At 40.1% G+C, this 24,115-nt stretch overlaps 1 protein-coding gene across 10 annotated transcripts in view; it reads left to right on the top strand.

Annotated features, from left to right (window-relative positions):
• Positions 1–6,529: 6,529 nt before the first annotated feature.
• Positions 6,530–24,115, top strand: part of LOC116041512 (AMP deaminase 2) — a 32,544-nt gene continuing 14,958 nt past the window's right edge. For 3 of the 10 annotated variants that reach the window (XM_036002043.1, XM_036002042.1, XM_036002041.1), the window contains exon 1: positions 11,413–11,803. In XM_036002043.1, the coding sequence (XP_035857936.1) occupies positions 11,428–11,803 (376 nt within the window). In that variant the 5' untranslated portion in view covers positions 11,413–11,427. Of the gene's footprint in view, positions 6,582–9,058; positions 9,149–11,334; positions 11,804–20,962; positions 21,354–24,115 lie in introns of those variants that run through there. The other 7 variants (XM_036002045.1, XM_031287419.2, XM_031287417.2 and 4 more) reach the window with 6 other exon arrangements.

Below are 24,115 nucleotides of genomic sequence, written 5' to 3'. Positions count from 1 at the left end.
TCTGTCAACAATCAGTGTGTTTATGCACAGAAACCTCATCACTTACCAATTGGGGACGAGCTCTGAATCATGGAAATAACTTCAGTGATAGAGTGGTAGATTTTTGTTCTTCTTGAAGCGGCTGCCATTTTGAAAAGCTTGTAAAATTGCCTAAGTCATATTGTCTTTTGACTTAGGCAAAATAAAACTCTTGACATAGGCCATTACACTAAAGGTGTAGAATCACATGACCTGTTCAACTGAGGATGTAGGCAATTTTACCAGAGGTGGCCAGCACCATGAGGAGATGATTTAGGCAAGAAAAAAATGACTTAGGCCATTATTTTAGGACGGTGACGAAATATAGATTGACAGATAGATAGATGTATAGATTGTCAGATAGATTGACAGATAAAAAAATGCATCTTGCCACTGTTTAATGCAGTGTTTCTGTTGGAAGATGCTGGTGCGCGACAGGCCTCACACCTCAACGATGGACCTCAGTCAAACCACCCCCAGCTTCGCCAGGCTCTGCCATCCCCATGGAAATTATTACCTAGTGACATTTCTCAGTGCTAGTGGGCGGGAGGAGCGTGCTCTACCGGGACTCCAACAAGATTAAAACAGATACACAAGATAAATAACAGATAAATAAGAGGCACTAGTTAAATCAGATTGACAAATTTACAGATGTCATAAATGTTAATAAATAGATGCTGCTTTTGATGTGAATAAAGTCTCTGTTTATAAATAGTAAATAGTGTTTTGCATTTACATTAGCCTTTTGTTTTTGCAAAAGTAAGAGCAAATTGATTCCTGTGCTTAAAAAAAAGTCAAATGGTTTTGGTAAAGTGCTGTAGCTGATAGCACCAGTTATTTACAATAAAATCAATCTAACCTGATAGTTTGGGATTAAACTATTATTGAAAATACAATTATCATGTTTGTGTAAAGAGTAAAGCTAACTGCAAACATGAAAAAAATAATAATACAAAAACAACACAAGCTGGTGGGAAATGGCCATTATTGCACAGGGTTATTGTTTGTTCAGTGAACATAAGGTCCAGGGAAAAAAGCTGTTTGTTGGTCTGGCGGTGCGTGCTTTCATTGACCTATAGCGCCTGCAGGAGGGAAGCAGGTTGAACAGGTGGTGAGCTGCCATTGTAAAGCTGTTCACTCAAAATTGTATTAAAGTTGTAATCTAGTTATTAACCTTGTCCTCTAAGGGCAATACTGTCACTGAAAAAACCCAAAACGCTGACTCCAGATGTTTACTGCCGCTGGTAATCATGAAGAATTAACAGCGGGTGGACAAGAGAGTCACAGCCGGATTCTGTGGCAGAAACAAACCTGGATGAGGACATAGTCGGGGAGAGCAAGAAAGACAATATGGTTTCTTTATTTCCATGAACTTTCCAGGCACATTGTCAGCATTTCACAAAAGAGAGATACTGTTTGTAAGAGAGGAAGGGGCGAGTGTACAGTACCAGTGAATATATCAACATATTGTAACAGGATTTACAAAATTATTATACATCTATCTGTTGGTTTTAATAAGGGTCATTAGTTTTCATACATGTGAAAAGTTAGACTGCAGTCTTGAAAGTCAGAACTAGAGGAGAGTGATTAGGCAAGGTGTGGTTTCTGTTTGTTTGTTTTGTTTTGTTTTCCTCAAGACCGCAGAGGGTGGGGGGTGGGATAGGGTCTTTGGTCTTGTTCAATTTGTGTTTCTTTGTTCTGTGCGCCATCTGACATTACCTGTCACACATTGTGGAATTTGTTTTGTATGTCTTTTTTTTGGGATCAATTTTTTATTATTTTTTAGCACCATTTATCACACAGACATACAGAATACATTCCACAATATGTGCCAGGTAATGTCAAGTGGTGCATAGAACAGATGAACACAAATTGAACAAGAACAAAAACCCTCTCCCACCCCCCACCCTCTGCGGTCTTAAGGAAAAGAAAAGAAACAAACAAACAGAAATCACACCGTGGCTAGTCGCTCTCCTCTAGTTCTTGTGGCGCTGAAGTCATTAGGTCTGATATTTGTGCTGTTGCGCTTTCCCATAGGCTGATAGTTGATGGTTTAGCTTTGTTAATCCTTGCTGTAGAGAGCTCAAGCATAACTATGTCTAGAAAATACGCTAACCACTGTTTTATACAAAGCAAGTTTTGTATGTCTGAAGGTGCTAATAAATAAAAAATTGATTGAGTCAGCCAATTCTGTATGCATTTTTACTTTACTGGCAGTCTTCCAGTTTGCTTTTGCAAATAGTCTGTCTGAGTGTTGCTTCAATGGAATACACAAACAATAGTCTATAGGGCCTTTTACAGCTAATCTACTTCTTAAAAACTGGTGTATTGTGTTGAATTAACTAGTGGGATCTGGTCAGTGGTAACTTTTAGATACTTTTACTTTACCTGAGTAATTAAATTTTTTTATACTTTCTTCCTCTGCTCGACTACAGTACATTACAGCGAAATCATTTTGACTCAACTACTTTTATTTGACACATTTATTACAGATTTTAAAAACCTTTATTAAGCATATTAAAAACGATGTATTCATTTATAAACAGCTAAAATTAGCTCCACCTTGACCAACTACATTAAAATTGTGCTTACAAGTTAATGAATCAGTATAATGAACCCAATAATATATTATATGACAATACTATAATATTGACAGAGCCATTCTGTTTTCATAAAAGGTAGGCCTACTATTACTTTTGATAGTGATTAAACTTCTAGGCGCACTTGACACAAATTTTGATGACTGATGACTTTTACTTTTACATTGTGGTAATGCTACTTAAAATAAATGTCTGAATATTTCCTCAACCACTAGCTAGGTCTGGTGACTGTCAAATAGACCTATAACTACAGTTAAATGTCCCCCATTTTAAGAATGGATTGTGTTATTTAAAGTGACAGTACTTATTAAAAAAAAGGTTTTCACGGAGAAAAAACCTTTGGGAAGACATTGTGTGTGTGTGTGTGTGTGTGTGTGTGTGTGTGTGTGTGTGTGTGTGTGTGTGTGAGCGTTTAGGTTTAAGGCGACCTTTGACTCTGGAGACCTTTGACCCACGACATACTTGAAAGCAAAAGCAAGCGGTTCCTTTAAAACGTCGTCCTTTTGAGGGAACTGCATTTACGTCAAAACAAACATCCATCTACTCGAGCAAAGGTGAGAGTGCCTCTGGTAACTGTTGGCTATCTTATAGGCTTATATGTTATTCTGTTAATGCAGGTGTGACGAGAAGTAACGTTAACCGACGAAACAGTTAACACACGTCAGTATCTGTATCAGACGTTAAACGACCGTTAACTACCTAGATAACTTTTGGGTTCGTGTTGAACTGTTAACGTTAGTCAGTGAGCACGTTTCAAAATTAACTTTTTCGTCCACCAGCCAAATGGCTATGTTAAAATTTTACCAGCCACTATAGATTAAAGTTGTTTTTTTTGGCTGGTGAGTGAAGCAAATCTACCAGCCACTTGCGTATTTTACCAGCATTTGGCTGGTGCTAATTTTGAACCCTGCCAGTAAGGTAACGTTAGGTAGCGAAAAGCACATTTTAACCTATCTATCTACGTGAAGCTTGTGAAGCATCAGCACCGGTGTTGTGTCCCTACTGGTTTCCAAACTAACTGGTTTCCGTATATTGTGTTTAACTAACAGCAGCAGTTGTTACCTGCCTCTATCACCAGATTCTTCACACAATCACAAACATATTACTGGCGATTTTCAGGTCGCATCTCATATCTATTGCAGCGAATATGATGGTATAAGTGAGCACTACATCGCAGCCACATACAAAAAAAGAAATTTAAGAAAATACAATAATTGCAAGTTTGGGTCGAGTTGGTTTCGAACTGACGAAAGCAAAAGCACATATTCTTCACGTCCGCAGCTCTACGCTATGAGTTACTCGTAACACTTCTGACTTTTGTTTCTAATAGATATTACTTAACTACGTCAGCATCCAGGTAACAGTTCGTTTTGGTTTTACGGAGGTTACTCCTAGCCTGACATCGTCATACTCAGATTCTAGTCTGTGTGAACCTCCCGACCTCGAATGTTGTGGGCGGGGCTAAATTCGGCTGGCGTCCAGGCCAGAGTGATAGAGAAAGACATGGCTCTGATCCAGGCTAGGTTACTCCATAGACTGTAGAAAACCGTTACTCTTAGAAAATACACGATAGTATTTATCATTATTCTTTTCTCGCGGCTACAGCTATATTATCACTACGTTACAGCCCCTACAACATTACACATATGACTATATAAATACTTTTAAACAGTGACGATATAATGGACAATACTGTCAAAATACACAATTGCTAACAATGAGCCACATGAAAAGCTAAAACAACTTGTTACCCTGGGCTTAGGCAGTGTTTTATTTTGTCCACGAGGGGCGCACTTATTGAACCCAGAGAGAAACATATCGCCTGAGCTCAATGCTCCTTAAATAATTTAAATAACGTTATATGCTGTGTTGGAGTTTGATTAGAACCATATGTATGTATGAATGTAAATATTAACAGACTATGATTAGAACATCGCTTACATCATGTACTTACATCGAGTACAAATACTTCGTTACTGTACTCAAGTAGATTTTTCAGATAGTTTTACTTTACTATTTATTTTTGTGCCGACTTTTTACTTTTACTCCTTACATTTTTAACACGAATATCGGTACTTTCTACTCCTTACATTTTACAAAATTGGCTCGTTACTTTAGTTTCAAATAATTTCAGTGGAGGTACCGTTATTATTTTTTTCGCTTCATCAATACCGAATTCAATCTAATTGGATGGGAATATACGTTGCACTTGACGCACCACTAGACGACTCGACAGATTCGGCGGCATTCATTTGCGGCATATCATTGCGGCTTGATGGCGGTAACGTTAGCACATAGTAGTATGGACGGTGACATGATTGAAAATGAAGAAAACGGAGATCCCAGAGATTCGGCAGACAAGCAGCAAGACATTCCCAATCATCCATGGCCTTATCTGAGAGAGATGTTTGAGATAGTAGGCATCAATAATGACTCCTGGCGAATGTGCTGCGTAACTCTAAAAGTACGGGGAACTTCTAAATTAATGTCTGTTTAGTAATTCATATTTTATCCTTTATTTTCTTTCCAGAAGCCATATTTGAGCACACACACACACACACACATAGGCCTACATGTATATTCCTTTAAATGTTAAGGGGAAGATTAAAAAAGAGAAACTGGATCTGTGAATTCTCACAGAATCCCAATTGAATTCATATCTTGCTACTCAGTCAGAATCTTATTAACCTGGAGTCCCAGTCTCTGTCACAATAATCATATATGTGATGTTTTAGGCATATTGGCAGACATTCATTTAAAATGTAGGCAATGGCATATAAAGAGCCTTTTTTAACATTTGTGTGGTCCAGGTAGCTTTGCATAAAAAATGGTTGTCATTCGCAAGGCTACTTTTACTTTTATACTTTAAGAACATTTCCAAGCCTGTACTTTGTTACTTTTACTTGAGTAAAGAACTTACATTAATGTAACTTCTTTCTGGTAAAAGTAGAAGTACTGATCAGTACTTCTACTTTTACCAGAGTATGTTTTAACACAAGTATCTGTACTTCTACTTGAGTACGGGAAGTGAGTACTTTTGCCATTTCTGATTGCAAGAACGTTTTGCAAACACAGGTATGTTTTACTATTCAATATAGGCCTACACAAAATAACGCTTTATTGTAAATCATTACACCCATGCCTTCAGAACTTGTGGGTATAATATTACCACTTGTATTCGACTTTTCCTGGCTCAGTGGCTCGCTCGACACTTGTGTAGCTACTGTATGTTGACAGTTTTATCTGAGTTAGATCGTCACTATTTAAAATTTTTGTTTTTTAACATAGACCTGTGTAGCGTCATAGGGGGCTGTAATGTAGGCTAGTGGTCAATATAGCAGTAGCTGCGAGGAAAAAAACCTGATAAATACGTTCGGGTATTTTCTAAACTAAACCCAGGTAACCAATTGTTTCAGATCAACTCAAGACAACATGTTACCTGGATGCCGACGTAGTTAATTAATACACGACTGGAAAGCAGGATATCCATGAGCCTCGTAGCTCACAGCGTAGAGCTGCTGTTACAGGTGATACATGTTTTTGCCCTTGTGAGATCGAAACCACCTCGACACGATCTTGCAATCATTATATGTTCTTAAATTTCTTTTTTGTATGTGGTTGTGATGTAGTGCTCACTTATACCATCATATTCACTGCAGTAGATCTGGGACGCAATCTCAAAATCGGCAGTAATGTTTGTGATTGTGTGACGAATCTGGTGATAGAGGCAGGTAACAACTGCTGCTGTTAGGTAAACACAACATACGGAAACCAGTTAGTTTGAAAACCAGTAAGGACACAACACCGGTTCTTCCCAGGTGTCAGTGTAACGGAAAGCTAATCAGCTAGAGGCTAACTTTGTTTATCTATTGTCACTGTGCTCTGTTGCTGTGTGTTTTCTGCAGGACAGTTCCTGTCTTATGCTACTGTCTACTTCTAACAGCTGGTCCTCAATGTCAGATGGTAAGTCAGCAAGCAGTGACACAGTGCAAACATCTGTCAATGCCTACTTAGTTATGGTTAAGCTTACATAAAACATACCTCAGTGTTATTTTTAAATACAGGACATTTAACCTAAAAGGTCTAAAGGCAACTGTTAACCTCCAACAGCTTAAAACTGCTTACATATGCTTCATGTCAGTAAGTCAGAGATCTTTCTTGGGCACTCTATTGTCTTTAGTCGCCTTGCAACAACCAAAGTGGCTTGTATATCCTCTGAGACAGGCTTTATAAGTAGGGATGAGTACTAAAATACTGAAGTCATCTTCAGTTATATAGCCCAAAATCACAAATTCACCCCAAAGGACTTTACAATTTGTACAACATATGACACCCTCTATCCTTTTAGACCCTTCCATCGATCGCATAAGAACAAACGGATAATTACTTGGTAGAAATATTACATGTAGTTAAAGTACTAATCTTTTAAGATAAATATGTTGAAAAATACATAAACAACATGCAAAAGTAGTGCTTTTGGAGAATACCATGGGTTACATTTGTGGTCACTATGATATGACCAAGGTGGCAACCTAATGGTAACCATCCCATGACTACACCCTACTAATGTATCCAATTCAGTGATGTTTATCAAAGTGGTGACTGTTTTTTGTTTGTAACACGACTTTCACAACAACAAAGATTACAGACAGGGCAAACTGAACTGGAATAGCAATAACAAAGCACTGCAGATCAAAACAGTTGAGTACAGAACGAGGCCTAATCAAAAATCTCTTTATAGTGAGTTAAACAAAAACAAGCTTAAACATAAACAAGAAACATAAAATAAAAAGTGCTCAGTTCAGTTAAGTTATTGCAATAGTTACTATAAGTCCTGGTGATTAGCAGAAGCATTGCTATTAATATGAACATGCCATTGCTCTGTTTTGTAAAATACTTAAACAATCCAGGGTTTCCTTTTCTCACGCATAGGTTTGGCAACCTCAACCTTTTAAAAGTCCAATGTGTAATATATTTACTGTAATAAATCCAAAAATGACCCCAATGCATCATCAGATATTAAGAAAACATGCTAAGTTGAAATACTATCTTTTCTGACAACAACGCTAATGCCAGTATTTTCTCCTTTTTGAAATTTCCGTTCCGTGACGGAATGTCTGTTTGTGTTTGGGCCTGTGTGTTGTTATCAACTGCCCAGTTTGACAGCCAGGCTGGGGTGCCGGTAAACCCAGCACGCTACAGCTGTAACGTTAGTACAGCCATGAAAGTAGCAAACAAACGAACGGGATCAACAGAAATAGATTCTACCCAACCTAAAAAAAACGGCATGTTTCTAACAGTTGCGTGACCAGAGACATAACAAACCCCGGGTAAATATTGGAGATGTATTTGAAAGATGGAGACAGCTTAGAGGCTAAATGCATGCAGAGTTGGCTAATTCTAATAAAATCCTCCTGAACAGGTAAGCATTAGCTTCAGGCTATTTTATCACAGCTACAAGGGACGGGCATTTTATGTAATTTCATTTGTGTACTCACATTGAATTATATAGCTAGTGTACCCAATTTGGTTACTCGCAAAAACAATTGATACACAGCCAGTAAAGTGATCCCTACTGGTCCTCCTGGCTAATGTCTCCATGCTAACCCTGCTAACTGCTAACGTTACCGGAAGACCAGTCAAGTGGCCACGGCTGTTTACAACTTGTAGCCTGTTCAGCGGCCGTAGCCGACAACGGTGAGTCATTTTAAGCCAAGAGAGGTGGGCTGTAAATCGGGAAGAGAGGACCTTGAGTTTGCAGTGTGTTTAGCGATTGTTGCCGTAATTCTAAGCCAATAAAGTGTGTTCAGTCGGGTGGAGAGGACGGCAAGGTAGTGTTATTTTTAGCGGTTCATACCGTAATTCTAAGCTGAGGAAGTGTGTCTGTCTGGCGTGTGGAGAGGACGGCGAGGTTGTTGCGTTTTTAGCGGTTCCCACCGTAATCATAAGCCGAAAAAGTGTGTCTGTCAGTTAGGTACAGAACTCCACATGAGTATGGGCTTTTGTGACTGTCAATATAGCCAGCATCTAACGTTAGCTACGTTAGCTGAAATTAAGTCTGGCTATGTGAGACAAGCGTGTAGCAACATTGTTGTGGATGCTGCGGTCTCAGCCTGGCAACCGCCGTTAACTTCGAGTCTGGGGAGGAGGGGGCGGGGGAGACGACTCTCTCCAGTATTTTGAATTTGTACTGCAGTAACTATTTTAAACACTAGCTGTCAGTATTACATATTGCACCTTTAACTGCAAAGTTTTAAATGTGAAAACATTTCCTATGAAAGGCTGTACACGGAAAGAGAGAATACTGTTTTTTGGTGTATGCCACTGCGGACAAAATGCTGAATTCCATGAGCTTTGCTCTGAAGGAGTGGGGGGAAAAAAAACTCAAGCAGCCAGTGATGTGCACAGTGGTCTCATTTTTAGCAAAAGCGTGTGCAGACAGACAGCTTAACCAAACAGAAGGGGCAAAGAGAAAACCAAAGAAGGAATAACAGGAGCCATCAGGCTAACATAATTGACAGCTGTTCCAGGTAAGGCTTTGAGAATGTTAGACATTTGGTTTTTAGCAACATGTGTGACATATTCATGGGGGTAGTTAAGATTTATGTTTCAAACAAAAGTAGGCCCTTGTTTTTTTCCCTTGCTGCTGCTGCTGTACCAGATGGTGAGCGTCAGCTCTCTCAAAAACTGGGTCAAAAACAGAAAAAAGCTGGAGACATCCAGAAACAATATTTTTAAGCAAAGATAAACCTTGACTTCTTCCACTTTTGTCAGTTACCCACCATAATGTATCTTTGAAAGATGTTTTTGCCAAGCTCATTTGATAGAAAGGTTACATTTTAGTTATTTGATTGTTCTGTATGCACAAGTCTGTTTTCAATAGTCAGGGCATAGTTTGAACTGGTTTGTGATATTTGTTTTTAGACTTATTCCACACTGATTTGAAGAAAAATAACTTTATAGATTGTGTTTTAGATTGTGCACTTTTAGAGATCAGTATGCTAGGTTTTGGGGTTTGGTCTCAGGCACAGTTGTATTGTGAAATATCTGATCCACATTTTATCAGTTTCTTAATGTTTTAATTTATTCTAAATAAAAATTAAGCATTTTATTCAGAGTTGATCAAGTTCAGTCTGGACTGTAATACCAGAGGCCAGTTTACTTGCAAAAATGTTGAACATAACCCTCTAGTTGCTACGTCAATTTAATTGTATTCTGAAGTGTTTAAGTGTAATTAGAGGACAGTGGTCGAGGAAACGGTAACAGTACAATATATTCTAAGCTGTCTCTATACCAAGTGCAATCCCTGAAAACTGCTCTATTCTGAGTTGAAAAAGGAGGTTACGCTTCAACAATGGAGATTCTTGGTGGAGTGCTAAACCCAAAATTGAAGAAAAGGTAGCACATCTCAGGAAAAAATAGTCATTGCACTTTTTTAATTAGGCTCACATCACAATAAATCAAGGCTGACTCATTTCAGCACAAAGTCTTCTTCAGTGTGTTTCAAATAATCCATAATAATTCCATTCAGTGTTATACATAAAATGGCAGAGTCACTACAGCTGGGAGTTGGGGCCTCATTATTCAACAACCAATCAAATTATCCCGTCCCATTGTTCTAAAAATACAGGGAAAGCACAGGTGATTCAAACACCATCACATAGAATCTAACAAAGTTCTACAGCACAACATTTCTGGCCATTGAGACCATATGTTGGTTTACATTAAAAATACATATTTAAAAAAGACTCAGCCTATACTGTTGTATGCAGCAGGTAAAAATGATCATACTTAAATTATCATTCTGCATTCAAATAATGGCAAAGCCCCTTAATCCTGCATTTATTGTTTATGCAAGTAAAATGTTTGCGGTCTAGTGTCTGTAAAATTTGATAAACTGAAGCTGCTTGAAGAGCAATTGTGTAATAAACTGCATAAACTACATAACATTTTCATACCACTAGATGGGGATCTTTACTCTTTTTTTGGAACTCTCTTTGCTCTGACTACTCTGTCAAGTAGTCTGGCTTACCAGATGCACATCCGGTGCGTCGGTCCCTCCCATTCCCCTATTAGTACAAGCATTTTGTGAGAAAAAAGGGGTGAATCTCTCACAAATTGCAACATAAAATCCTCAAGCATTAAGTGTCAATAAAGCAAAGTTCTGGTAACAAAACAATAAACAGCTTTATTTGTTTTACTCTCTTAGGTTGGCTGGCTTGTGGAAGCTTGTGTGGTAACTACACTTTAAATAAAAGTGTGTAATAATAATGAATGTTTCCAAACTACAGGAACCACGTGAGAGAAAGTTGTGTGCCTACCTTTTACAGTCTATGGTGCATACGGTACTTGTCACAGGTTGCATTACTACATGTAGCCTTGCTGTGCATTGGTTGTTGTCACTATTTTTAATACATCATGTCATCATTTGGCTGTCTGACTCCCCTCACAATTTTCCAGCAGTGAAGATTGAGAGTTCACTAGTGAGCTCACACACTAAGCTGTGCTTATCCACTTGGACCAATCTGTATTCTTTGACTTTTTTTGTCACTTTCTGTTCAGCTGGATCTGGGTTTAATACACATTCTCATGATATCCAGTGTATCTAATTGCTATTTTTAGATGAGTGGAAAAACTTTTGTCCTTCACTCACCTTGGTACTCAACTGGCAGGGTTTTTGTCGATCTCCGTGCTTGCTGGCTGTCATGCTAGCTACAAACTTTGATCTGCAATGCCCTCCTCTATGGCTGTTTTTCCCTGCATCAGCTGCAAGAAGTTCATTCCCTGGTTGCTAGGGCAACCAAGAAGGATGGCCCCCAGCAGGAGCCGGGGAAGCCTTGGGCTGCCTTTCAGCTTGTCGCTTTGCGGCACGCCTGCTGACCTGCTGCTGGCTAGAAGGAGGAGCCAACTCTGCAGAGGAGCTTCCTCCGGCCCAGTATGGGTCCTGCTGCCCTGCTGCCCCACCATGAGACAGAGCTCCAGCGTTGGTGCTGGTGCTCCTCTCTCCCTCTGCTGGCCACTGCACAGCTCTGACTCACTCAGCTCCAGTAGTAACAGGAGCACAGGCGGCAAGATGTCATCCTCTTCCTCCACCTCCTCCTCCTCCAACAACGATGGACAAGGGAAGCCTAAACCTAAATCCCCCTTTCGCAAGAGGGGGAGCCTGCAGAGCACCACCAGCCCTGGTGAGTGTGGGTCTGAGGGGTCCCATAGAATGAGTGAACTCTCAGCTCTTACATTAATATGGAGTCAGAAAATTACACAGATGCTTGTGCAGTGGCTTTTAAGAATGCATGTGGCTCAACAGTAGCAATAAGGAAGGAAAGGGAGTTTCCAGAGGTGGAAACCGTAGTCAGTGCTTAGTTTTGTTTTGTATCTGTTGTTGTTACATTGGTGTAATTTGTTTAAAGCTTTGACTGATTTTGATATTTAGCATTCAGCATGCATACTGCTTTGGGTGGAACTGTGATGCAATACTATTTTAGCCAAACTAGGGCTGCAACTGAGTTAATCTATTGGATCATTTATTTTTATTAATCATTAATCAAAATATGGACAAAAGGCACATAGCATGTTCTCAGAGCTGCAAACCCTGGTATTGGTGATGCATGGCTCAAGAAATGCTAGGCATTTTGATTTGATAAAGTATCTGAAATTGTCAATCAATTACAATATGTTACATTCAAGCCATTGCAAATGAGTTGATACAAGCAGCTCCACAAAACTCTCTGTATTTCTCAGTATGCCTATGTTTACAAAATGGTGTAGTCCGGCGACATTCGCGTGTAGCAGCTCGAGTGATGCGTTTTACGTCACCGCTAAGAAAGAACAACCTCAGCGTTGGAGACGAAGAGGAAATAAAAATAACAAGATAATTACCTCTTCTGAAGAGTTCATCTGTTTTTTTTAATCCTCCAAGTCCTCCTTGATTTGACGGGATAAATGTTACTAGCAACTGCGTGGAGGAGGGGGGTGGGGGTGGTGTACGATCACCGAACGCTTGCGTTGTGTGGATGCGCCGAACAGTGTTGTTGTCATTACTTAAAATTCCTAATGGGGGAGACAGAAATTATGCACTATAGCTTTAAATTGTTGTTGATTAGTTTTGTCAATCGACTCATCAATTGGTCAGCAAATCTTGTCAGCTCTAAACTAGACGATGGTTTTGACTGCTCTGTAATTGACACTCTAATGTTAGTACGTTAATAAATACCATGCAATAAATTATATTATAATACAGCTAAACCTAAAACACATTAAAATATGGATCTGAGTCTGCTTTTACTGATTCGACTGTAATATTGTGCATGCCGAAGAAAGAACACACTATTGCGCTATAGTAACCGCCTTTTGAGTGTTTCCCATAGATAGCTGTCATGTGGGTTGCCTGCCCAAATAGATATGCACCCATTATTATATTGATTATTTCTTCCCCAGTGTTGACCAACTAACTGAACAGTGTAAAACACTGTAACAAAGTTGTTATTTCTAAACATTTATTGTACTTGTTTGAATGTCAAATGTTGACACCTTTAAAAGGTGGCAGTTTATGAAGGTTGAAGGTATATTTGGATAATTCTTGCACTGTGAAGGGATGCCCACCCCTTAATGGGCCCCTTTGCCCTCCCCTTGTAGCTACAACAGGTTATCATGGGTCTACTGGCTTCTCCTTATCTCATTAGCTTGGGTTAGACAGGCAGTGGGATCGTTTTGTGTTGCAACTGCACCTCTCTCATCATCACAACAAAATATTACAAAATGTAGGAAATTAAGTTTCCTAATTCCTTTTTTATTTGGGCGTCCTTTATTCTATGGTATTCTATCAATAATATATTAGTTGTTGACATTGACATTTTAATAGGACTTTTTCACCACAGGCTTGTATCCCTGGTACATTGTGGTATTATAATTAACCATAGTGTCGATTCACAAGGTATGCGTAGGAGTTTCATTAACTTTTTAGTGTGATGGGATACAGGCCACATGATCGTAGTTCAGTGATTACCTTTGAAGTTGATGCTAACTGGTTTCTTTGGGGAGAAACTAAAAGGTTAGACCAGCAATGTATCTATGAGGCAATTAAATGTTAATATTGATTTCATTTGAAGCTACTTCCTCAGTGTGCCATAACACAGAACAAATGTTGAGTGTTTGGAGGGATGCTGCAGCCGATCTCAAGCAGTAACTCACGTTGACACACACACACACACACACACACACACACACACACACACACACACACACACACACACACACACACACACATACACTCTACTGTATTTACTGAGGAAGCCTGCCTTTGCTGCAGTAATAAATAACTTAGAGGTCTCTCCATCCATGCAGTCATTCAAGTCCTCTCAATTAGCCGCTTGGCTGAGCCCTCTGCACTCCCAGTCTGTCATAAGAGCCACATGTAGGCCACCCATTATAGCACTTCCATCTGACCACACCAGTCTGTTAGCATTCATGATGCCAAATTACTGCTGCAGAAAAAGCTGCTGCAGCCTGACCAGTAGATGTTCAATTCATGTCATAAACTGAAGCCTTCAGTGTTTCCTATGTTACTTCTTATAGCAACCTTTAGAAATAGCACCACTATACGGCATTTTTCCTTTTAAGAATCTTGGCAGTTAAGTTTAGTTTTTTTTAAATACATTCTTATCTCCTGCACATTTAGAATGGTTATCTTATGTAAGTGTTGCTGTTGATTTGCTGGTGGAAACATTGATTACTCTGTATTCTCAGTGCAGGAATCTGTCCCTGGCTGCAGGCTGCTCTCTCCCACTGGACCTTCATTGCATCACATGAAGCAGAATATGTAATGTCCTAGCTTTGTAGCCAAAGCTATATGACGTGATGTATAGAGGCTATTAGAGTATCTGGCAGAGAGGTGGAGGGAATTCCTCTCTCCAGCATGAGTCACTTCTGCCCTTTCTGTTGTCATCTGATCTCATTCAGAGGCTCTTACCTTGATCTTTACTAACTTACTAGCCTATAACTTGACACTACCCTCTGTACCTTCTATCTGTAGGCTGTCTGGTCGTCTAGCTTGTCAGATTATGTTTAAATATATTTTCTTTGTTTCTTTTAAGTTGTGTTGTCAACTCAACCACATTTGCAAAGTAGTCCTCCCTGCCTCATACCATGATTTTTCTCTGTGGATTTCTGTGCTCTGTATGGTGCTGGATAATGTAAACAGAATGTAGAGGGTCTCTGGCATGTACATTTGGATACAAAGTCTATTAGAAGACAGCGCCACGATAGCCTGAATGCGTGCTACTTGCTATACATCTGCTCCATGCTGCAGATACTGGTTACTGTACTCCCTCCACCACCCCAGCCTCCCCTGTTCTGGTTGATCATATATCAGAAATACTGTTCCCCTCATGGCATGTCTCTGTGGGCTTCTCTTGCATTCATGTGTGTTCTGTATCTCATGACTTGCCTAGTCATGTGGGCTCTGTTCCATTACCCCTAGGGAGCTTTCCATACTAAATCATTATTACACTGCCTTGTTGAATACGAGGTTCTGATTGGTCAATCACGCCATTCTACAGTCTTATTTCTGTATAACAAACTGTTGCTTAGTATAACAGACAGTTGCCATGGACGGAGTTCTGATCATAGAAAATCAATAATAAATAATAATAATAAATCAATATTTGTGCGCCTATGGAGCTCATACCGCTGATCAGATCACAAAGGGAGAGAGAGGGTAGAGGAATCGGGGATCGCTAACAGTGCTAATGGCAACAGTCCTGCATCACCCTGTCAGGGTTCTAATTTACATATGTGGCAACAACGTGTAGATTGTTGCCCTATGGACCTTAACCTGCACAATCGGCCTGCCCACCTCACTCCACCGCCAACCCCTCTGGCCCCGCAGTAGACAGAAACTTCTGAGACCCTGCCCAGGGCCCCATAATGTTTGTGTTTGTGGGTGTTAAGGAATTTTGTGTTCCCTACTCCTGCTGAAGAGGTGTCGGATGTATTTCTTCACTACTGAGAGATAAAGCAGAACCTAAGTGCCACTGCACAATTTAAATTTATTTATATTATTAAACTTCACCAGTGAAGACACATTTGGGACTAAGAGCAACTGAAAGGTATGGCAATTAATGACTTTTGTATCCGAAGTTAATACATTATGTGCAAACCCAGTTAGGCATGTACTGTACATTGGGACTTTATTTTTGGTAAAATGTGTGAACATTTTCTGTGAACTGCTTTTAATAGTACATTTTATAAGTACAGTTCTGCATTTTTTTCATTTCACCACTAGAGGGAGTCTCTGGCACAAAAGTGCTTTGTAAAGTCAGTCCATCAGTTTTAAACAAGTGGCTGGTTGTCTGGGTCTCAGGTCTTTGGCTGCTCTGCAGTGAGAGATGAGTGAGGACCACTTTGTTCTGTGTTTGCCTGGAACATTCCAGGGCTTTCTTCTGATATAAATAGCCCATTTGCTTCCCATGTAACAGAGGAAGTGTGTCAGTTCTGGAAAAGGGATTTTGGAGGACCAGGAACCAAGGCCTCAAAAGTTGTAATACCAACAGGTGGGCCTATTGTTGCTTGGGGCGAGTAGATAACCAGCAGAGCCACAATATCTGTCTTTTAGTGTCACCACAACACAAATACACACACAACTCAACATGCCATTGGACACACCATGTCTCACTGGGGTGATTTGCAGGCTGACAGACGATGCTTATATACACAAGGTTATGATGGGTTGTATTTCATTGCTGAGGTACAGTTAAGCATACTGCTTTGGTCTGTCTCTGCCCTCAGCATGGCTTCTAATGAAGATCCGTTTTCATTTAATCCACCTCATTGATCACAGATGATCCAGTGTCAGCTGATGTTTGGTCCCTGACTGGCTTTTTATTGTCCTGTGACCTCAAAGAGTCATCGCTTGCCCACGACTTCCCTGGTTAACTTAATGATCTCCACTAATGCATCGTGAAAAGATGCAAACACCCACACAGTTTCTCAACACACTGATCACAGTTCACTGATCGTCAGTAAGCTCTAAGAGTAAATCACTCATTCTAGGAGAGTGGGGTGAGATGTGGGCTATCAATCAATAGATGATATAAATTGTCACTTGTCAGCTTCTCAAATATGTATATTAATGTAAATGTAATATCTTTAAGTCTTAAACTGTTGGTCAGACAAAACAAGACATTTTAAGATGTCACCTTGGGCTCTGAGAAAACGATTAATCAATTACTTAACAGACTCTGTAGAGTAGACTATCTAGCATCTATAGAATTCTGTTATCACAGTTTTACCAAACAAGACTGTAAATCAAAGCAAGAATGGTGAGTGTGATAGTCTACATCAGGGGTGTCAAACTCAACTTTACTAAAGGCCACACTGGAAAATGAGAATCACATCAAGGGCTAGACATGTATAGTTTATTGACATGATTTTATTAAATCTAAACAGTCAAATATCTTTGACTGTATTATTGCATGTCTCATATAGCTTTCTCACTTACAGTTTGGTCGACATGAAGCCCTAAAAAAGTCATAGAATTTAGCAAATCAAGCAAAACAATGATTACATTTTTTTTTTACAACAACCTGTTTCACAGGCCTGAATATATAAACTGACCAGTTGTTTGGAAATTTCTTAAAGTCTCAATATCAGAAATCTGCCAAATTTGGCTTTGAGTGACGCGTAATTATAGTTTGAAAACAGTTTCCCGTCTTTTTGGTTTGGTGCACAACTATGTGGGCAAAAATGTATTGTGAACCTAAATTGATATGCGGGCTGGATCAAAATTTGTGAGGGGCCGGATTTGGCCCACAGGCCTTGAGTTGACAAGTTCTTAGAAACAGGTCGTGTGTAATCAGAAGCTATCTCTGTGAAGCAACACCCTTATTATTGGCTTCGGCTTTGATCCCTGACACACCTTTGGTCTCAGGAATGGGATATTAACCTCTCAAGTACCAAGTACAGTGTGCTACATGTTGACAGTGTCAAGTGACACAGTGCTTCTCTCTTCTATATTCAGATATGGTGAGAGCTGCACTGAGAGGTGGCAAGAGGTTTGGTGACCGGACAGGGCTCTGGATAATCACAGAATTAAAGGGGTGGGAATGTGCGTGTCTGTTTATTTTGAAGTGTGTGACTGTCCGTGTGTATACTCAGCGTATGTGTACATGTTTGCGTGTGTATACGGGAGTATACAGGCAGTGTCTTTGTGTATTTGCGCATGATGGGCTGCAGGGAGGATTTATTGTTTTGAGAAGTTTTCTGATGGACTCGGGAAGAGAGATACACAGCATCAGTCTGAATGCTGAAAAGCCATGAGTATTTTGTGGAATATTTGTCCTGTTTTATTCATGGGAATTTCTTTGCAGGGTTAGTATTAGGTTTGCTTGACAAGGGTAAAAAAAAAAGGAGTTGGAAAAACACTCCAAATCTCAGGCTGCTTTCGAGAAATATTTAAAGACAGAAAGTGGACATGTATATTGTCTGGATTTTTGCAGCAAATCTCTCAGCTTGATCTGATTTTATTGTTGTAAGCAAGTAATGTCATCAATGGCAAAACACTTACTCCTCATCATCATTTACCCTAAACAGGGGATGCCATTTCAATTTTCAAGCTCAGAACAGAAAGTCAAAGAAAAACAATTGCCTCAAGCTAGTACAAGTTCACAGACCTTCACGTGGAAAAATTCTTAAAGGGGTGATAGAATGATTATATAGGGTATTTTACACTGTTCCTTAAGGTCTCCTAATAGGGTATGTAACATTGGTTGGGCTGAAAATTGCCCGAATGCTAATTTATTAGGCCCTTAACTACCCTGTGAATATGGCTCTATTTGGAACAAGAGCTTTTCTTCCAAATATGGTATGCTCATGAATATTTAGATGAGCTGCGCGCTGATTGGTTTGAGCGAACCCCATAGAAACACATTGGAGACGAGACAGCAGGTCTGAGACTTTTTTATGCGATAAATCAACTATATAAAGCTCAAATATGGGCCGTTTTATGAAAATTGATGGCTAATTGCAAATTTGGTAAGACGTGTCGGACTTTAGGAGCTCCACACAGTCTGACGAGAAAACAGAAACCTCCATACCCAGTGAAAGTCACCGTTTCTCGGTTACTGGACTACCAGCTGGCTGGCTGCCAGCTGCCGGCATAACTAGAGTATATTTACAGTTTGAATTTCGTCACGCCACTTATATAACATATACCCCAAGGTCTTATAAAGCTAACAATGGTGTCCGATTTCAATTTAATGCATTTTTGTGAACATTAGGGATTTCGTTAGCTGCTACTGTCCCTTCAATCCTATGGGTAAAGATTGCGGCTAGCTGCAGGCCCCATCAGGGCCTCGGCATTTTGTAGTCCATTAACCCAGAAACGGTGACTTTGCGCGGGTATGGAGCGCTGCGGGCTTCCCTTTGTGACTAAGATGCAGCTAGCTCACAGCGAGCCGGAGTCTATGAAGTAGGACACGCCGGGCGGTGAGGCAGCACCGGCCGCTGTCACGTAACCTGCTGAGCTCCTGCTGAACTGCGACACACAGTCAGACAAAATTTGCAATTAGCCATCAATTTTCATAAAACGGCCCATATTTGACCTCTACATAGTTGATTTCTCGCATAAAAAAGTCTCAGAAGTGAATTTAGTAATTAAATAGCAGACCTGTGATGATCTGCATGACCTAGCTAGATTCAGAAGACTAAGCTGACCTCAGGTCAGTGGTGTAGCCTATGCAAATGTTGGGGCGTGACAAAGACTAGGAGTTGAGATGCTGACGTCAACTTTTAGCTTTGTTGCGATTCGCCCGTTTTCAGCGGCAGTTTCTAAATGTGAGATTTGCATAGTAAAGGGGTATCAATGGGATTTTGAGCTTCTATGTATGTCCTATTTACCCACTGAACTGTCATTATTCAACTATGATAAGGTAAAATCGGTTTTGCATTCTATCACCCCTTTAATGATCTTTGCTCTGAGTGTTGCTTTGAAAATTCACTAAATAGGGAATTTGAAAAGAAGCTTAGCAGATTTCTTGTACATTGTGAAATACAGCAGACAGGCCTTCCCTTGTGCTGCACAGGAGTCATGTGAGAGAGAGGAAAGAAACATCCTCCTGGCATCATGTGGTCTATGCAGGGAAGCAACATGGCATGCTGCATGTAAATGAGCTCACTTGCATGTACACACAATCATATACTCATACGTGTGCTCAGTCATACGAATATCAACCTCACAAACGCAAGTAATCATACTTCAGACATTGAATTTAAACATCTGACGATCACATAAAAATGATTTACATCATAAAAAAATGTAGTTAAGTCTATTTTGCTGCATGGGAAATTTGGCATGTTGCATGGATGTATCAACACAGACTCATCAACAGCAAGCAGAAAAAAAAACGATCAGCACATAATAGCATTAAAATATTAAAGGTGCAATATGTAATACTGACAGCTAGTGTTTAAAATAGTTACTGCAATACAAATTCAAAATACTGGAGAGAGTCGTCTCCCCCGCCAACTCGGCGTCCTTTTGGGCTCTAAGCTGTCTCCATCTTTCAAATACATTTCCAATATTTACCCGGGGTTTGTAACGTCTCTGGTCACGCAACTGTTAGAAACATGCCAGGGTTTTTTTAAGGTTGGGTAGAATCTATCTCTGTTGATCCTGTTCGTTTGTTTGCTGCTTTCATGGCTGTACTAACGTTACAGTTGTAGCGCGCTGAGTTTACGTTTTTACAAGTATATCTGGCAACCCGACCTGGCTGTCAAACTGGGCAGTTGATAACAACACACAGGCCAAAACACAAACAGAAATTCCATCACGGAATGGAAATTTCAAAAGGAGAAAATACTGGCATTACCATGTTTCCTTCTGATGACACATTGGGGTCATTTTTGGATTTATTACAGTAAATATATTACATATTGGACCTTTAAGTCACACCAATAAGCCATTTAAAACCAAAGACTATATTACAGTGCTAAAGTGTTGGGAACTACAGGAGGCAAATTAATTAAGTGATTATATGACACATACTAAGGAATGTTGTTGTTGCACATGCATTCATGTGCAACAAAACATGCCTTTAATGGACATGTAATAATTGTTTTATATAAATACTGGTATTCATAACATGATTTAAAGGTTTGCAGTCATGAGGTGATGGAAGTGGTGCATCATGAATAAGAGTTGGGAGGTAGAGAAGAAGTGGGAGTGGCCAGAGATGCAGGGCCTCCTCCATTATACAGCACAATAGAGGCTGAAGTGGTTCACCCCGGAACCCTCCCCTTTTCTGCCACGTGGTATGTTCTAAATCAGTATTTAAATCCGGGATCTTGGAGGCTGTGCTGTTCATGCACTGAAAACCGGTGTAATCCAGGAAGCAGCTGAGAGACGAAGGCAGAGAGAGAGAGAATCAGAGGAGAGAGGAAAAAAAACTTGCTTCACCAGCACACTGGAGGTGGTGACAGTTACAACAGGAGAAGTAAAGAAAAGAGAAAAGGGGGGGATTGTGTGATTCTGGTGTTAGAGCAGCTTGTGTTTAGGAAAGAGCATATCCTGTCTCTCCCTTCTCTCTCTTTGCTGTCATTCTCTCCTCCACTGTGCCAGCGGGGGGAGGGTGCATTGGCCGTCCCAGGCCTAGTTACATGTCCCAGCATCCCAAGAGCTCAGACAAGGCCACTGCAACCGTAACGGAGACTGTGAGAACAGGACAAGACAGGGAGATAGAGGTACTGTAACCTTTGCTGCTTAATGATAAACATCATATACTGTAGAGCCTGTTAATGTGAATGTGAATACTGTGTTACTAGAAGTTACAGCAGTTCTGTGTGAGGCATGGTACTTATCACTCCTGAAATACTGCACAAGCAAGCTCATAGTGACAGATGAGGTGTCAGTAAACACAGTTTCTGTGTACTGGAATAAGCTGATGTAGAAAACAGTGGGAGGAAATATAGAAGTGAGGGGAGGATTTTCTTTAAGTGAAAGAGAAAAATACGTCATGCATCTGTTAGCTCGGTCTGTTGCTATTGTGCAGATATTTGGAAAGCTTGATGTGTGCCATAGTTTATTGCATAGTCTGGTTCTTGCCATTTGGGACATCTAGTCCCTGCTGCTGTTGCTGTAATAATGCCCAGTGGATTGATCACTAAGGTCCTTGTGAGTGTGCCGACATGAACAAAACATACAGCATAAGGTACACGGTCTACAAGAAAGGCAGTCGCAGCAGACATACAGTTGCTGACAAGGTGCCACTGAAGCTGGAAAAAAATAAATATCTTATTTAGAACTGCATCTTCATCAACACTGTATTCTACAGGCAGTTTGTATGAGCAGACAGATACTGTAAACTGCTGGGCTCTCAGTTTTAAAAGCATCTATTTTGTGTGTCGGCGTATGTGATGGCAATGACAAGTGACTTATCCATCTCCTATTAAAGGCTGTTTATGTTATAGAAAGCTGCGGAGTAGCAGGTAAAGGCAGGGTTGGTTACTATTTACAATATACAGTATACTTTTTTATATATTTTTTTGAAATGGTTTTTACTCCCCGACAGCAATAAATAGCGTATGGGCTCTGAAAAGATCCGTCATCTGTGGCTGCTGTAATCCTGTAAAAACACCTACCAATCATTGCCTCGCGGTCCGCTTTGAAAGAATCAATGAAATGCCTCCTTTGCCCGCTGCGCGTACTCTACCCCTCCCATGTACGAGCCTGAGCTCAATTGGCGTCATTGCGAAATTGCTAACAGTAGTCATGTTTGTTTGAAACATTCAGTATGATAATATTGGGTGTTTGCTTACCGGTGAATGACACGTGAAGTGAAATTGCGATCCTTTTTCCGCTCTGCTCTGAAGCAGCGGTGCTTGTGCAGCTCTGTGGGTCGGAGCAGGGGGAGGGGTTAGACAGAGCCCTAAGTAGATGCTACTTTAAAATCTTGCTAGCTTTTTAACATTACCAACCCTGCCTTTAAGGTAACTTTCTCCTTCCACTGTACTGACAATTATCTTGGTTTTTCTGCATGCATTGAAATGTATTTTTGTCTTATGTTTTTCTTTAAAAGAAAATGATGCCCCAACTGTTTACACAGTGAATTTGCAGGCAGTAGTTTTTAGCTGTCAAATTTTATCAGCCATGTTTGTTCCCTTGTACTGATCCCTAGTACTGATAATATATTTTCGAGACAAAGACCTGAAGGAGTTTATCATCTGTGGTTGCTAAGGAACAAGTGTGTGTCATCACTCTTCCTCCCAGGATATAAAGTCAAATCTCTTTCTAAACATTAAAGCCACGATCGCAATAGACCAAAAAGTAAATTAAAACAATTACTTTGGGACACTGGCATATTTTTATGCCATCAACAGTTTCTCTCATTCTAAGATGCCCATCATGCATTGCTGCAATGTGGGCTCAGCTTTTCTTAGACATGAGTAGGGGGGGCGCCAAGGAAAAAAGGTTGGGAACCACTGTTCTACTGTATTGTCAAAGCTAATCTTGTAGATGAAACTGTAATCAATAAGTATTAAAATTAGGTTTTGAAGTTGAGCTTTTGACACACATATGAAGTCTGGTGTCATGCGATGTGTAAAAGTGGAACCCAATTTGAACTGGATTTTATTGTATGTAATTTTGAATGCATTTGCCATATTGTGATATGTTGTTTTTAATTGTGATAATGATATCAACTATGTTGCCATACTTGTCGCCATATTCCGTTTTTCTTCATTTAATCCAATTTTTTTGGACCATCTTGGCTCTGGGCCAGCCTGGACCACTGGAGGCAGAGCTCCCACACCTACATTTTACTGTTGGACAGGGGGTCATGTGGGCACTTGGCTGCCTCTTGCTGCAGGAAAAAACACATATTTGCTATTAATCCACAGCATTTAATTAAAGGGCCAGATACTGGTATGGATGCAGTCAAATTTCAATTTCAAGAGACTGGCACCAGAAACCAAAAATCAAGTAAGAACAAAGTAAGACATTGCGGCCAGTTTGTTGATATCTGAGTGAATAGGAGACCCATCAATTATCTATGTTGTCTTGTTGTCTTGCATTCTTTTTTTTTGGGCATCTTTAGGCCTTTATTGACAGGACAGCTGAAGAAATGAAAGGAGAGAGAGAGGGGGAATGACATGCAGCAAAGGGCCGCAGGTCAGAGTCGAACCCGGGCCTGCTGCGTCGAGGAGTAAACCTGAGCTATCCGGGCGCCCGTTGTCTTTCATTCTGAACTAAATCGAGCATTGCCAGACCACAATGAAAAAAGGGAATTGCAGGCTGGCATTGTGAGGTTGCATGTAAGATGTAGATTTAAAATAAAAGAATACTTTTCTCATTATTTCTTTGAGACATGAACTTGTTAAATTGTCCAACATGTAATTGGCTCTAGTAATATGTCGGGGCAAAGAATAGAGCAAGGAGTGCCACAACATGGTATTTGTATCCAGCACAGTGTGCCTAACGAAATGATTGAAATCTAGCCAGATGTATT

This window comes from Sander lucioperca, chromosome 6 (genome assembly GCF_008315115.2).
Source record: "Sander lucioperca isolate FBNREF2018 chromosome 6, SLUC_FBN_1.2, whole genome shotgun sequence".
Classification (NCBI taxonomy): domain Eukaryota; kingdom Metazoa; phylum Chordata; class Actinopteri; order Perciformes; family Percidae; genus Sander; species Sander lucioperca.
Note: the sequence above shows the minus strand (reverse complement) of the source record. Positions and strands in the feature narration are given on the sequence as shown.